A 14,832-nucleotide genomic window follows, 5' to 3' on the forward strand; every position below is an offset into this window, starting at 1 on the left:
GCAAAGGCATATTCCCATTTTAAAAAATCTTGCTGTCTCAAATTCTGGTTCTGCTTGTCCAGATTTTATCTTTACAATGTCCTATATCTATAAGCACATGCAGAATTAGATTTGAACCAAACCCTAAAAAGGATAAAAGCACCACTCAAATTCCATGGTTTTATGTTCTTTTAAGAACTTAAAATTTGTCAGTAATCAATAGTTAGAGGGAGACCTTGATTTAACATCTAGGTCTAGTAGTTTATCTTTTTTCTGATCACATTTCTTCCTTATTTATTTCATTTCCCTTTAAATTGGTGGGTAAATTTGACAGCCCTAAGAGAGGCCCTAATAGCAGTGTCAAGGGCCAAGGACTGAGCAAGCTTGTCTACATCACCCGTGTCTCAACAAGGGCTGTACTATATGTCTAACTTTAGGATTTGGCTCAACACCAAACACCTGGAAATGGCTTTCAGCCAGACATGAACACAAAGCTGAGCGGTGGGTGAGCAAACGCATCTGTCTCCTCTTGTTTTTCCCTTCTCAGCTATTAGGTAAATAAGGTAGCTATTAGGTAAATAAGGTAGCTATTAAATGATGACTTACGCAAAGCCTACAATTTGAGTGTTCACATTTCATCTTACCCACATTTATCAGGCTCCTCAGTAAGCAACATTTTGACAGTCTTTGGTATGAACACCAGTTTGACTTCTACTAAATACTATCTTTGAGGATGAATTTCAGCCTGTTTTCTTCTGAGATCAGAATGTGCACATGAACATGTCTGGTGTCCAATTTTTTGGCATGGGAAATTCAAAACTGATCCGTTTTCTTTTTCTTTTTTGTTGTCTCTTAAAATATTTTTATTAAAGCTATATATATATTTTTTTAAAATATATTTTATTGTTGATAGTATTACAGATATCTCCCACTTCTTCCCCCTTTCCCCCCTCCTCCCAGCCCTAACTACCCCCCGCCCCTCTGGGTTTTCACCACCCTATTGCTTGTGTCCATGGGCTAAAGTGATAGGTTCTCAATTGCTGGTTTCTGCATGAGCATGTTTCGAGGCCCCTCCACACATGTCTGTGTCAGAGCACTCAGGACTCCTGACTCCATTTCTTCACCCACAGAAACCACATTTCCTTTCATTCCTCACTTCACCAATCCACAAACCCTTTAACCACCCCTGAAATATGGAGATATTTCCCGACATCTCCACAAATATAACAGAAAGCTTTCGTGGTCTCATGTAACCCAACTTATAACCATATGCACGCCTTGTGTGACCAAGAAAATCACTCATCTCCCTAGTATGTCCAATTCAGGATTCTTTGCAATAGACCATGGTACATGGAACTTGAAGGCTAAATTCTGATGCTATGGATTTTAGGGGAAGCGGGCACACATACAAAATCAGTGAAAGCAATGCCAGAACTGAATGCTTTATCTTTTCAAGTATACAGCTTGTTCACTTTTTTTTAAGACTAATTTTTGCTTGCTTTCTGGAGGAAAATTGTTATTTTCCTTTGGTCTCAGAAGAACTCTACATACCTATGTTTTAAAACAAAATACATAACATAATTATGAGCTCATAAACCATTTATACTCCTCATGAACCCAACATAAATACATGAAGTAGCAATAAGTACTTTTATCCTTGATTATTATTAATGAAAACCTTTAAAATGCTTCTGCATACAAGATCAGTACCGCCTGTGCACGTCCTTGGGTTCCCTGGGTCATCTATCCCATTTCAGGCGCCCAAATGACCACCTAGCCTATGAGGACTCTGGTCAGCACCCCATAGGTGCCGCTGGACAGCCCTCTGCCCCAGAAACTCATGTCTCACTTCCCACTCAGAGTTTCTCTGTTGGCACTTCGAGCTGAGGACAGGAAGGGAACCTACTCTCCACGCACACATTCATGACCCACAGTGTGGGGGAGTTAACACCCGTGCTAGCTTCCTGCGGCAGCCAAAACAAATGACCACAGCCTGGGTAGCTTCAACAAGATACATGTATAGCCACAGTTCTAGATGCTAGAGGTGTCAAGCTCAAGGTGAACTCGGATTTGGTTTCTTCTGAGGCCACTCTCCTCGGCTTGCAAACAGTTTCTTCTTTCTGTGGCCTCACATGGTCTTTCCTCTGTGTACCTGCACCCCTGGTGTCTCTCTGTCTGAATTTCCTCTTCGTATAAGGACATGGTCAGATCGAATTAGGGCCCACCCTAAAGGCCTCGTTTTAACTTAATCACATTTTAAAGTCCTATCTCCAAATACAATGTGATGTTCAGCAATATTGGGATTAGCCCTTCAACATGTTGATTTTTGGAGAGCCCATGAGTGACCAATGGGGGAAGGAGAGTGATGAATAAATTCTTATTTCTTTCTTCCCCTAGACCAGCGGTTCTCAACCTGTGGGTCGCGATCCCTTTGGCGGTTTGAACGACCCTTTCACAGGGGTCGCCTAAGACCATCCTGCATATCAGATATTTACATTATGATTCATAACAGTAGCAACATTACAGTTATGAAGTAGCAACGAAAATAATTTTATGTTTGGGTCACAACATGAGGAACTGTATTTAAAGGGCCAGAAGGTTGAGAACCACTGCCCTAGACAGATAGTCCTGAATCACATTTTAGGTAAGGCTATATTTTGTGATACAAAAGGTAGACACTTACAACAATGGACCGCTGGCATGTTGATGTTGACTTTCTCTCTTTCTTAGCCTGGATTCCATGTCCCTCACTCCTTCTGTTCCCAGGATCACATATGCCAACAAAAGACTTGCTTCCTTGAGAACCCAGGCTAAAACAACTAAGCTCTCTCATGTCACCTCTACAACAACCATGCCAGATATGTCTTTTTATTTTTACTTCACAGATAAAGAAACAGAAGAACCAGAGAAGATAAATGACTTGCTCAGAGTCACACAGCTAGTAAGCTACCAAGTCAGAACTCTAATTTCAATTTTCTGACACCCAATCCTGCATTATTTCCCTTAGCAATTCTATATGCACAATCTTATAAAATTTAATTTCCATATTTCCATTTCCCGTACCAATTTTTAAAACAATTTAAATGTACTACAGATAAGACATCCCAAGTATATAATTCATCTCCCTATTTTTTAAATTCTGTTCCTTTCCTCTCTCCCCACGAGCCTAAGAGTTTGGTATTCCTTTTTTTTTTCAAAGATCACCTATATCTTAAGTTTTTCTTTCTTTAATAGAAATTATATAAATTACAATGTCTTTATTGGCACTATCACAAACTATGACTTTCCAAGCAAACTGCATCTCACAGTCTAATTAGTGAGAGTCATATCTTAATCAAAGCTTAACAGTTTAATCGCTCATTAAATGTAAGAGTAATTTAGTGTCCTACTATGCAATCATTATTGTTTCCTGAAAACCTGATGAGATGAGGTACAATAAATGCAAACTGAAATATTGCCTGTAGAAGGTTATTTATTATTTCTTCCAGCTAAAAACATTCATAACAGAAATTTATTGGTCCATACTCCCTTCATTATAAATATTTTATGTTCTGCCTCAGGGATCTATGTCTTAGCATTTAAATGTCTCAATCTTGTGTCAGTAACAGGAAGAACAAGTTCACTGGGTGAAATTTTTGCCCTTTACCTCAGAATGTTATAATAATAATAGGCTATAAATATGTTATAATTATGCCTTTGATCACTGCTGTAGTTTTCTATTCAGAATGAATTAAATTCAAAACTAAAGCTGAGCTGGTAGACAAAAAATGACAGTACTTACCTTAAGCTAAAATTTACTGAAATCCATATAAATATAGTGAAAATATTTAGAGTGGCAAGGATAATACTACACCATTTTCCTCTTCTACATTAATGTGAATTAGCACCTATCACTACCTTTGTATTGCTTTGCATCTAAGTAAAGCTTTATATTCTTACTGCTTTTTAAAAATGTATTTTTCTTGATTTCAGAGAGGAAGGGAGAGGGAGAGAGAGATAGAAACATCAATGATGAGAGAGAATTCTTGATCAGCTGCTTCATGCATGCTCTACACGAGATGGAGCCCGCAACTGGGCAAGTGCCCTGACCTGGAATTGAACCATCACTTCCTGGTTCATAGGTTAACATTCAACCATTGAGCCATGCTGGCTGGGCTATTTTCTTACTACTTTTATATCCTGATCACTACAACAATCTTTGAAGCCCTGAGCAGTTGTAAAAATCTCCATTGTTCAAATGAGAAAACTGAGGTTCAGATAGCTACAGATGTATAATTTTTGTTTTAATTTGAAGTTTTCATCGTGAGATACTGTAAAATTGCGCAGCAAGCTAACAATAAAAAATAGCAGGTCATCTAATTAGTCTGGGATTGGTAAATGCCACTGCAAGATAGCATTCCTTCTTTTAAAAGTGAAGAGAGTCAATTACTATTTTATGACATGAGCGTATCCATTATTTAAAACAAAAAACTAAATGTGGACTTTTGGTGAAACAGTAGAGGGAGTAAATATTTTTTTTTAATATCAACTCAAAAATAAATTAAATATTTACTTAGGAGAAAAAAAAGGTAGGCTTGGTTTTTATGCCAGGAAATACTGAGTCAATTCCAGGAGATACTGAGATGACTCCAGGAGTTCACATAAATGTAATTCTAGCTGTGCAATTGCAAATGAAGCCACAGAGGAAGAAATGGACCATATAGTCTACAGAAATCAATGTAGTTACGGAGATCAGATTTTTAAGGAACATACATATATATGAACCCAAACATACCTGGCCCTTCTCACTGTTGGTCTGAGCATGCTATATGCAACACAGCCATCTCCAAGAAAGCAAGGCAAGGTGATTCAGGTCTTTATAGAAGCCTCTTTAAGAGACAATATATGAAAATGACATATATCTTCCTTTACTCTTTATCTACATTCATGTCAGTTATTTCCTTAACACCTACCATCTTTCTGGATCCTTCTCTAAAACTCTTCCCTAAAACCCTTCCACTTTTTAATCCAAACAGGAATGCCTATAACCACTCTTTTTCTAAGTCTTTTTCTGTTGGAAATCAATCTGGTTTCTCTGTTCAAAGGACCCACATCAAAATGTTAAAAGCCCAATCCTTAAATGTGCAAGAAGAATAAAGAATTATTCCTTCATAGAGCTAGAGGCAAGTGGGGGCTGGCCATGTCTCTGAATTTGTAGGTTAATATATGTGTCCTCTCAACATGTTCAAAGGAAGAACTAAAATAAACATAGGCAAGAATTCCTATCAGAGAGTGACACAGAATTGATAGGTGGTTTCAGGAAGTCTATAGTACCAAATAAACTGCAGTTTACCAAAAAATACATTTAGAAAATTAAAAGTCTTTTAAGCCTTGATCAGAGCAAGTAGAAGGCAAGGAAGGTGATGTTCTCTGTTTGAGGCCATTTAATACTTTCGCTGATGTCAAAAGAGAAAGCAAACCTTTCTGTGGATTGAAAAAGACAAAACGTAAGTAAGAGGGAATTAATCGGAACTCTAGCTGGGGAAAGACAGGTAAGCTTCAGACCTTGAATCATCTTTGTTTTTTAAAATATATTTTTATTGATTTCAGAGAGGAAGGGAGAGAGAGAAAGAAAGAAAGAAACATCAATGATGAGAGAGAATCATTGATTGGCTGCCTTTTGCATGCCCCCTATTGGGGACCAAGCCCGCAACCGGGGCATGTACCCAGACCAGGAATTGAACCATGATCTCCTGGTTCATAGGTCGATGCTCAACAACTGAGCCACATCTCCTGGGCTTGAGTCATCTTTAAAGGTCTATAAGGAACTTGCAAATAAGATCATTAAGCCAAATATCTACAGTGACCTCTGAGGGGCTATGGAGAACAATAAAGAAGATAAAACTGGAGAAAGGCAAATACCAACCAACTTAAATTAGAGACAAGGAAGAGTCACATTTATTTCAGCAAGATTATAGAATCTTTTATATAAAGAAACTAGAGGCCCAGTGCACAAAATTCATGCACTGGGTGGGGGGTGTCCCTCAGCCCAGCCTGCACCCTCTCCATTCCGGGACCCCTTGGGGGATCGGGCCTAAACCCGCAGTCGGACCTCCCTCTTGCAGTCCGGGACCACTGGCTCCTAACCGCTCACCTGCTTGCCTGCCTGATTGCCCCTAACCATTCTGCCTACCTGCCTGGTCACCCCTAACTGTCCTCCCCTGCTGGCCTGGTCACTCCTAACTGCTCTCCCCTGCCAGCCTGGTCGCCCCTAACCACTTCTGTCTCAGCCCCCACCACCGTGGCTTTGTCCAGAAGGATGTCCAGAAGATGTCCGGTCTAATTAGAATATTACCCTTTTATTAGTATAGATAGGTTTAGAGACCCTTAAAAAAGCAATTATCACTAGGAGCCAATAAAAGCTCACAGAAAGAAATTAGACTGTTCTCATTTCTTTCTGTATTAGTTGGAGTTCTGGCATTGAAAAGATGGCACACACAACCAGAGGGTCACTGAAGAGTGTGTACAGAAGGGACTCCACAAGAGCATGGGAGCAGGTTTAAAGGAAACCCACAGGGATAGCAATCAACTGTTCAGATCTAATAGCAACCAACAAAGGACTAAGGAGCTGAGGAGAAAATGAAAATGCAAAGCTTTTTATTCCAAAGTTATTACACATTTCAAGACAGGGACAGCAGAGTGCTAAATTAAGCCTAGGGCTGGATATGACCACACAACCTGCAAGCCCATTGCAGTCATCCTTGACCCTTAGGTTTCATGTACACATACCTGTAGGGAGCGGTATGTCTTTAGCTGAAGACGAGTCCCTGGGAGAGACATTGAGGCCTTTGGTAAAAGAACAGAGACACTTATAACTAAGCCATTGATTATCTGTGGCTATGAAGAGACAGATCTGGGGAAATACAGACCTTAATCTCATTCTTCTCCTGCACTTCTACAAATCCTGACCATGCAGGACAATGGAATCCAGTTAATAAGAGCATAGAGAACAACATCTAGGGGCACAAAGGAGTGTGGAGCATGAATGAGGAGAGACAGGGAGACAATCCTGCATGCCTCTGTGAAGTACTTTGCTCTTCAATCTGTGAAACACAGTAAGGCTAATCTATAAGGACTTCAGGAAGGTGTTTGAAACAATGTCTCAGGAACTCCTTTTGGACAATATGGAGAAAAATGGCCTAGAAGCAAAAATAACTATGTGGATCAATAATAGGTTAAACAACTATATCCAAAGTCTACTGAAAACTAGATTGCGGTGAGCCTGCAGGTGTTTGTGTATCCCAGTTCCTTCACTCAGTCCTAACCAGTTCAGCATTTGGACTACTGACTTGTAGATTTGAAGGGATACTATGAAAGCAAGGTTTACAGATTGCTGAGTGGGACAGTGACTAACCAGGGTGAAAGAATTAGAATCCAAAGAAGGTCTTGACAGGCTGTTGCAATGGGATAAAAAGATCTTGGCCAGTGGAGCAATCAAATAAGTCTAATAGCAGTAAATCCTGGGATTTGCTCTCAAGTTCAAAAAGCCAGTGGCACAGGTTCGGGACAGGAAACACAATACGAATGACTCAGGCAGCTGAATGGAAGGTAAGTCAACGTGAGTCATGAATGTGGTGGATCCTCCAGAAAAGCAGATTAGGGTTTAGGCAGCATTATCCGAACAAAGGAGGTGATAATCCAAACCTGGGATTGTGTGGATCAAACCACACCTAGAACTGGGTTTATTTTGAATGTCAAAGATGACTTGGGATGGACTCTGAGAAGAGTAACTACGATAGGAAAAGGACTTAAAGGTAGGACCAGCGACAAAAGGTAATCTGGCTTTAAAACTGATGAAAATGACTATTTGAATTTGATAGTTTTGAGATCAGTGCTCATTCGGCAAACAAAAGAGCAAAGGACATAGATGGGATCAAAGTTATATGTGATGGGACATGGGCAACTCTTATCTTCTTAGTGCCTTCCCCAGAATTTGCAGAGTTAAGAATCCACCCAGACAGGACTCTAGAAGCAAAAGTTCACTGCCTTTTAGAATAGAAGGGAGTTATTTTTCCACAGGAATGCATTATGACCACATACAGAAATTTTTGCTAGGCCTATTTGAAGACAGAGCCATGTACTGGCACAGAATAGAAATTATTTCTTAGTGGTAATAATTGTAGAGATTGTGAGCCCATAATAAGAGACTATAATTCAGGAGAGTAATAGTATCCAAATATACTAAAGACTGCCATATGGAGGAATTATTATCATTGTCTTTTACTTGCTCAAAAATTAAAACAGGATCATTTACAAGAAAGTCTGCCAGCTGTTTTTAATGGTCCAATTTTCTGAGGACAAAATGGACTGCCTTGGGAAGCAGAGGTTCCCATAACTCAACATGAATGACATAGTGGCACAGTCTAGATGACTCTTCAGCAGACATGTGAGTTAGGCAATTCCGGCATTAGATGGCTATTTAAAGTCGTTTTTTAAGATCACTTCCAGTGCTGACCTTCATTGTTCATTGTTTCTTTCATTCAATAAGTATTTCTTGAGTACCAGCCACATACCCAACATGGTTCTAAGAACTGAGGATACAACAACAAATAGAAACAAGCCATTTCCTCATGGAGCTTAAGTCCTGATGAGATAGGTAAATAATAAACAAACAAATTTATAAAATGTCAGGCAGTCATGGTAAATGCTGTAAAGTGAAAACAGGGAAAGGAGCTAAGGTGATGCAGGAAGGGAAAGGAGATAGGGATATGAGTTCGGAAAGGCCTCCTCACCAATGTGCTCATCTCTTGATCAGACCAAACTTCTCTAAACCTTCAGTACTGGACTCTTTTTAAGGCTGTTATCATTTTTCTTCCTTATGTTAATTACCCTTCATCTGGTTTACTCTTTAATTCCTAAACCGAGAATGACCTTAAACTTTAAAAGCAGAAGAACTTAGTAGTGAATCTTTCATAGTGGAATTTAAAAACAGAATGTGCCTAATCCTTGTAATTTCATTTAGAGCCATGATGTGGATATCTTCATACGTCATGTATGTAGTATGAGTCTCTTTCCCCACCAACTAATACTTTACCATATTTGGGCTCAACCTGTCTTTCTAATCCCAGATTATTTCAGGAGGAAACACATTTATTTTACCTATGCCTCTTGCCTATTTCAAGAAAGGTTTTTTATCTCCCTTTTATCTATGCCATTATCTTTATTTAATGAATAAATAAAAATTCTTGATCTTTATTGGAAATTTTTATTTATGACAGAGGACAAAACAATTGGACTATAGACCCAAATTAAACTCACACAAACAATATAACCAACCTTCCTTCCTTCCTTCCTTCCTTCCTTCCTTCCTTCCTTCCTTCCTTCTTTCCTTTCATCCTTTCTTTTCTTAACTGATTTTTTTTTTTATCCTCACCCAAGGATATGATTTCATTGACTTGAGAAAGAGAGAGAAACATCGATGTAAGAGAGAAACATTGATCGGGTGCCTGCTTATGTGCCTCAACCGGGATTGAACCTGCAGCCTAGGTATGTGACCTGACTGGGAATCAAACCTGCAACTTTTGTGTACGGGATGATGCTCCAACAATTGAGCAACTCAGCCAGGGCTTAACTAATATTTTTATGCAGCTGAAGCACAGGGAAATATTTGAAGGATTAGAGTGTTGAAAAGCGGACCAGGATAAGAAAAAATTTTCTATTAATATAATGTGCTAACAAGTTGTTTTAACTTTCTAATCACAGATTCACAGTCATACATTGTAATGAGGCGAAAATTACTTCAGAGATCATTTACTTTTCCTGCTACCCAGGCTGCCAACACTGTTTTACGGAAACAATCTTAGCAAGGTAAAATTAATTGCATAAGATCACATACTTATTTCCACAATATCATAACTAAATGGATGGCATTCAGATAGCAGAACAAACACAATTCTCTACTTTTCTCTTGCTCCTCATAACACTGAAATTATAAGAAATTTTTATTTTAAATAAAAATGGGCAGTACTGGAAAACAACAGAAAGATTCTAACTACAGTTTAAGAAAATACTAGAAGAGAAAAAGTAAACAGAATCTGATTATTAGAGAAATCATAGCAGGAAACTATGGTCTCAAATGCCCTCAGTAGAAAGGAGGAGTCTGGTTTTCCAAGGGATCATCAAAGGTTCCCCATGCTCAGAATTAACAATTAGAAAAAAGAAAGACTAGCCCTACCCAGTTTTGCTCAGTGAATAGAGTGTTGGCCTACAGACCAGAGGGTCCTAGGTTCAATTCCAGTCAAGGGCATGTACCTTGGTTGCCTGGTTCCGGGCAGACGCAGGAGGCAACTAATCAATGTGTTTCTCTCACACTGATATTTCTCTCTTTCTCTCTCTCTTCCACTCTCTCTAAAAATCAATGGAAAATATAATCCGGTGAGGATTTAAAAAAAAAGACTAGATTGTATAAAAATGTCAGAATAATTAAAGAATCAAACTGGAAAGTTCCAGCAGGAAATTAGAGGCTGAAGTAAAGGCTGGATTTTGGTTGGAGATAATTCATTAACATGGCCTAACTCAAGACTTAGATTCCATGTTATGCCCTTTTCAACCTTATTGCCTAATTTCCTTTTCCCCTCATTATCACCAAAACTATTACTGTTAGGATATTATTTAAATAAATTGTAGTACATCCATTCAATGAAATATTATTCAGCCATTCAAAGGAATGAGCTACATCTGTAAGATGTAGGAAACATACAAACATCAATATGTATCACCACCTCAGATGCCAGCAGGTCACAGTTCAATTTCAGGTCAGGGCACATGCTCGGGTTGCAGGCTCAATCCCCAATGGGGGGCATGCAGGAGGCAGCCGATCGCTGATTCTCTCTTATCACTGATGTTTCTATCTCTCTCTCCCTCTCGCTTCCTCTCTCTGAAATCAATAAAAACATTTTTTAAATGTACAGAAAGTAAGCAATATTGAAAGAACATGAATTTTCCTTTGACATATAGACAAGCACAATTCTTGACAATACTTATGCATGATATTTTATGAATTTTATGATTTTGTGAATTTATATTCATTCATAACTAAAAATAATTACTGTGGCTCTAAAATAAGTTATTTCATATGATAATCTTCATGACATAAATATAACTATCATATGGGCACTTTAAAAGGAGATTGTTTAAAGGAGATTAAAAATTGGTACAGAAAGTTTGCATCTCAGACCAAGGATACAGAGAGGGAGATCAGGGATTATTCAGCAGGAAGCGGAAGCCCACATCCCCAATCAAGGATGAAGAGGCTAAGGTTGCACAAACTAGAAGCTCCCATCCACACCTAAAGATGAAGGAGGCCTGCATGATACAGCTTGAAGCTATACCCATATTCAAGGAAGAAGGAGACAAGGCTTTATGTAACCAGAAATGAATACCCAGATTATGCATATCTATATCCCACAGAAGTAAACTGGCCATTGATGGTGGGAATATAAAATGAGCCTCTCCGGAAAACAGTCCAGGCATTTCTTAAAGCACTACATTTTCAACCATTATACAACCCAGCAATCACAGTTCTAGGCTTATCCCAGAGAAATGAAAACCTGCAGGTTCTCACCAAAACCTGTACTGAAATGTTCACAGCTACGAAATCTGTCATAGGCAAAAACTGGAGACAACCACAACAAAGACATTTTAAAGGGCGAATGGTTAAACTGACTGCGGTACGTCCATGTCATAGAATAGTGCTCAGCAAATAAAAAGGGAACAGAATACTGGCACATTTGTGCCCCTGGGAAACTCACTTCCTAATGCGGACGAAAGGTGGTTAGGGACATGCTGGATGCAAACCCAGAGAACCTGGGTGAATTTCCAAAGAATGATGTTCAGAGAGAAAAGTCAACCCCCCCCCCCCAAGGTACATAATGTACAATTCCATTTATATAGAATTCCAAAAATGGCAGAATTCTGAAATGGGGAACAGCCTAGCAGTCGCCAGGCATAGAGGAGTGAGGCAGGAAGGAGTAATGCAGTGAGGAAAGAGCATGCATATTGCACCCTGGTTGTGACATTGTATCATTAGCTTTCCATGATGTTATTCATGGGGGAAAGTGGATAAACGGCGTATGGGAATCTCTCTATTATTTCTTACAAGTGGATGAGAATCCACGGGAAAAAAAGCAAACAAACACAGAGTTAAATCACATAGTATTTGCACAGTACTTTAGCAATCAGCTTGGAAATCCTGGCTATCCATCAGTCCCCAGTGTGGTTCTCCCTTTGGAAGTCGCATCTCTCTCCCCGTAGGGCCATGCCCCAAATGCCACAAGTACAGGAGAACCAAGATAGCAATGAAAAAAATGAAGAAAGTCTTAAGTAGCCGTGGGAGCACATACAGAAGGTAAAAGCCAGACAAAGAGACATCCCAGATGAGACAGCGACAAAACAAAAGCGGGCGGTAAACTGGATGCGCCTGGAAGTATAAACTAAGTATAAACTAGTAGCCGTCCAAGCCTGGGCTGCTGGGATGAATGCACATGCGCACCGATGCTTTGAATAAACTAAGTATAAACTAGTAGCCATCCAAGCCCGGGCTGCTGGGATGAACGCACATGCGCTTTGAATATGCTTTGAACCAGAGCTCACCGGGTCGGAGGAGCAGGCTCCCGCCGGGGTCCTGCGCCTCCACTCCGCCAGGTGGAGCCTAGCCCCGCACCAGGGGCCTCTGCGGTTCAGAGGTCACGCACATACGGGGCCCAACTCCGCTGGGGCTGAGGGACCCTGCCGGCTCCTCCCTTCCCCCAACACCGGGCAGAACGCCCCCCACCCCCACCCGCGGCCCTCTCTCCAGGGCGCTCCCGCCCCACCACGGAACAAAGGCCGGAGCCCGGCCGCCCGGCCCGCCGCCACATGGCCCACCTGAGCTCCTGCGAGGTCCGGCAGCTGCTGCACAACAAGTTCGTGGTGGTCATGGGGGACTCGGTGCAGCGGGCGGTGTACAAGGACCTGGTGGTCCTGCTGCAGAAGGACGTCCTGCTGTCCACCAGCCAGCTGAAGACGAAGGGTGAGCTGACCTTCGAGGGGGACGTGCTGCTGGAGGGCGGCCGCTGGGGCCGCATGCACAATGGCACCCACTACCGCGAGGTGCGCCAGTACCGCGCGGCGCACCACCTGCTGCGCTTCTACTTCCTCACGCGCGTGTTCTCGCCCTACGCCGTGGAGGTCCTGGAGGAGCTGCGCGGGGGCCAGCACGCCCCGGACGTGGTGGTCGTCAACTCCTGCCTCTGGGACCTGTCGCGGTACGGCCGGGACTTCCGGCGGGGCTACCGCGAGGACCTGGACAGCCTGTTCGGGCTGCTGGGCCAGGTGCTGCCCGCGTCCTGCCTCCTAGTGTGGAACACGGCCATGCCCGTGGCCGAGGTGGTGTCGGGCGGCTTCCTGCTGCCGGAGCAGCGGCTCCGGGGCGCCCACCTGCGGCTCGACGTGATGGAGGCCAACTTCTACAGCTCCGTGGCGGCCGACCGGCACGGCTTCGACGTGCTGGACCTCCATTTCCACTTCCGCCACGCGGGGCAGCACCGGCAGCGGGACGGCGTGCACTGGGACCAGCGCGCGCACCGCCACCTCTCGCAGCTGCTGCTGGCGCACGTGGCCGACGCCTGGGGGGTGGACCTGCCCCGCCGCTGCCCCGTGGGCCGGTGGCTCCGGGAGGAGACCGCCGGCGGCGGCCATGCGGGCCCGGCAGGAGGGAGGCAGCACCGGGAGAGCCGAGGGGACGCCGGCCAACCGGCCTTGGTATCCAGGTCCTCCCTCCTGCGCACCCCGCGACGACCTTCGGCCACGGCCCAGCCTCGACCTCTGTTCCCTTCCTACGGCCAAAGCACCTTCGTGCCCTCCCACCATTCTCTGCAGCCCCGGCAGTTCTACAATAGCCTGTCAACGCTCCAAGTGGAATATACCTTCGAAACCAGCTCGAGGCTTGGCCTGGAGCACCGTCTGGGTCCCATCCGCAGAGTCTCTATCCAGCCCCAGAGCAGAGGGTCGTCTCCTTACCCTCTCCAGCACCCCAGCAGGCCGCGCAGGCAGCGGCGCAGGCATGTCCAGGAGCAAGGCCTGGATGGTCAGACCGAGAACTAGGCTCCTCACAGCACAGGCAGTGGGCTAGTCTTCAGCAGCCCTGCCATGGTGAGGCTTCTAGGCTTCTTACTCTCACCAGGAAACATTCTCACCCATTCTTCATTGCCAGAGCCTCCAGAGCATTTATTGCAGAAGTGCAGTCTAAATGAACGCACGCACACATGTCTTAGCTGAATATGTCTTGGAATAGTAAGTATTCTTTCCGTAGATATTCTTCCTTAAAAAAAACAAAACACCAAAATACAATTTTGATCCTTAAAAATTACCGAAACATTTCTTTTAAGAGTACAGTATCGCCATTAGTGTTTACATACATTTATAGAACAAAAAAATCGAAGTTTCCACCATAAGCAATCTTGAAGATTCTTTAATTAAAATTGCCTGTGCTTCCACAACATGAATCCTTTAAAAAAAAGGATTCTATTCACTAATGATTTTTTTTTCTGTTAGAAACGGAAATATTTTTTAAAGCAGTTTTAGATTCACAGCAAAATGGAGAGAAAAGTAGTGTGTTTCCATGTACTTCCCAGTCAACAGCCCACAGCTAGGTAGTACATGTGTTATTTTTCAGTTAAACTACATTGTACATAATTATCACCCAACGTCCATGTTTTAGGTTTAAGTTTCAGTCTTGCTGTTGTACATTCTGTGGGTTATATGTATGATATTATGATGTCATACAGAATTGTTTCACTGCCATAAAATTCCTCTCTACTCCTCCTCATCCAATCC

At 42.3% G+C, this 14,832-nt stretch overlaps 1 protein-coding gene across 1 annotated transcript; it reads left to right on the top strand.

Annotated features, from left to right (window-relative positions):
* The first annotated feature begins 12,873 nt into the window (after positions 1-12,873).
* Positions 12,874-14,100, top strand: LOC102443247 (PC-esterase domain-containing protein 1B-like). Its single transcript, XM_006082758.1, has one exon. The coding sequence runs from the start codon at positions 12,874-12,876 to the stop codon at positions 14,098-14,100; it is 1,227 nt and encodes a 408-aa protein (XP_006082820.1).
* The last annotated feature ends 732 nt before the right edge of the window (positions 14,101-14,832 follow it).

The sequence above is a fragment of the Myotis lucifugus genome, unplaced genomic scaffold, assembly GCF_000147115.1.
Source record: "Myotis lucifugus unplaced genomic scaffold, Myoluc2.0 scaffold_3, whole genome shotgun sequence".
In the NCBI taxonomy this organism is placed as follows: domain Eukaryota; kingdom Metazoa; phylum Chordata; class Mammalia; order Chiroptera; family Vespertilionidae; genus Myotis; species Myotis lucifugus.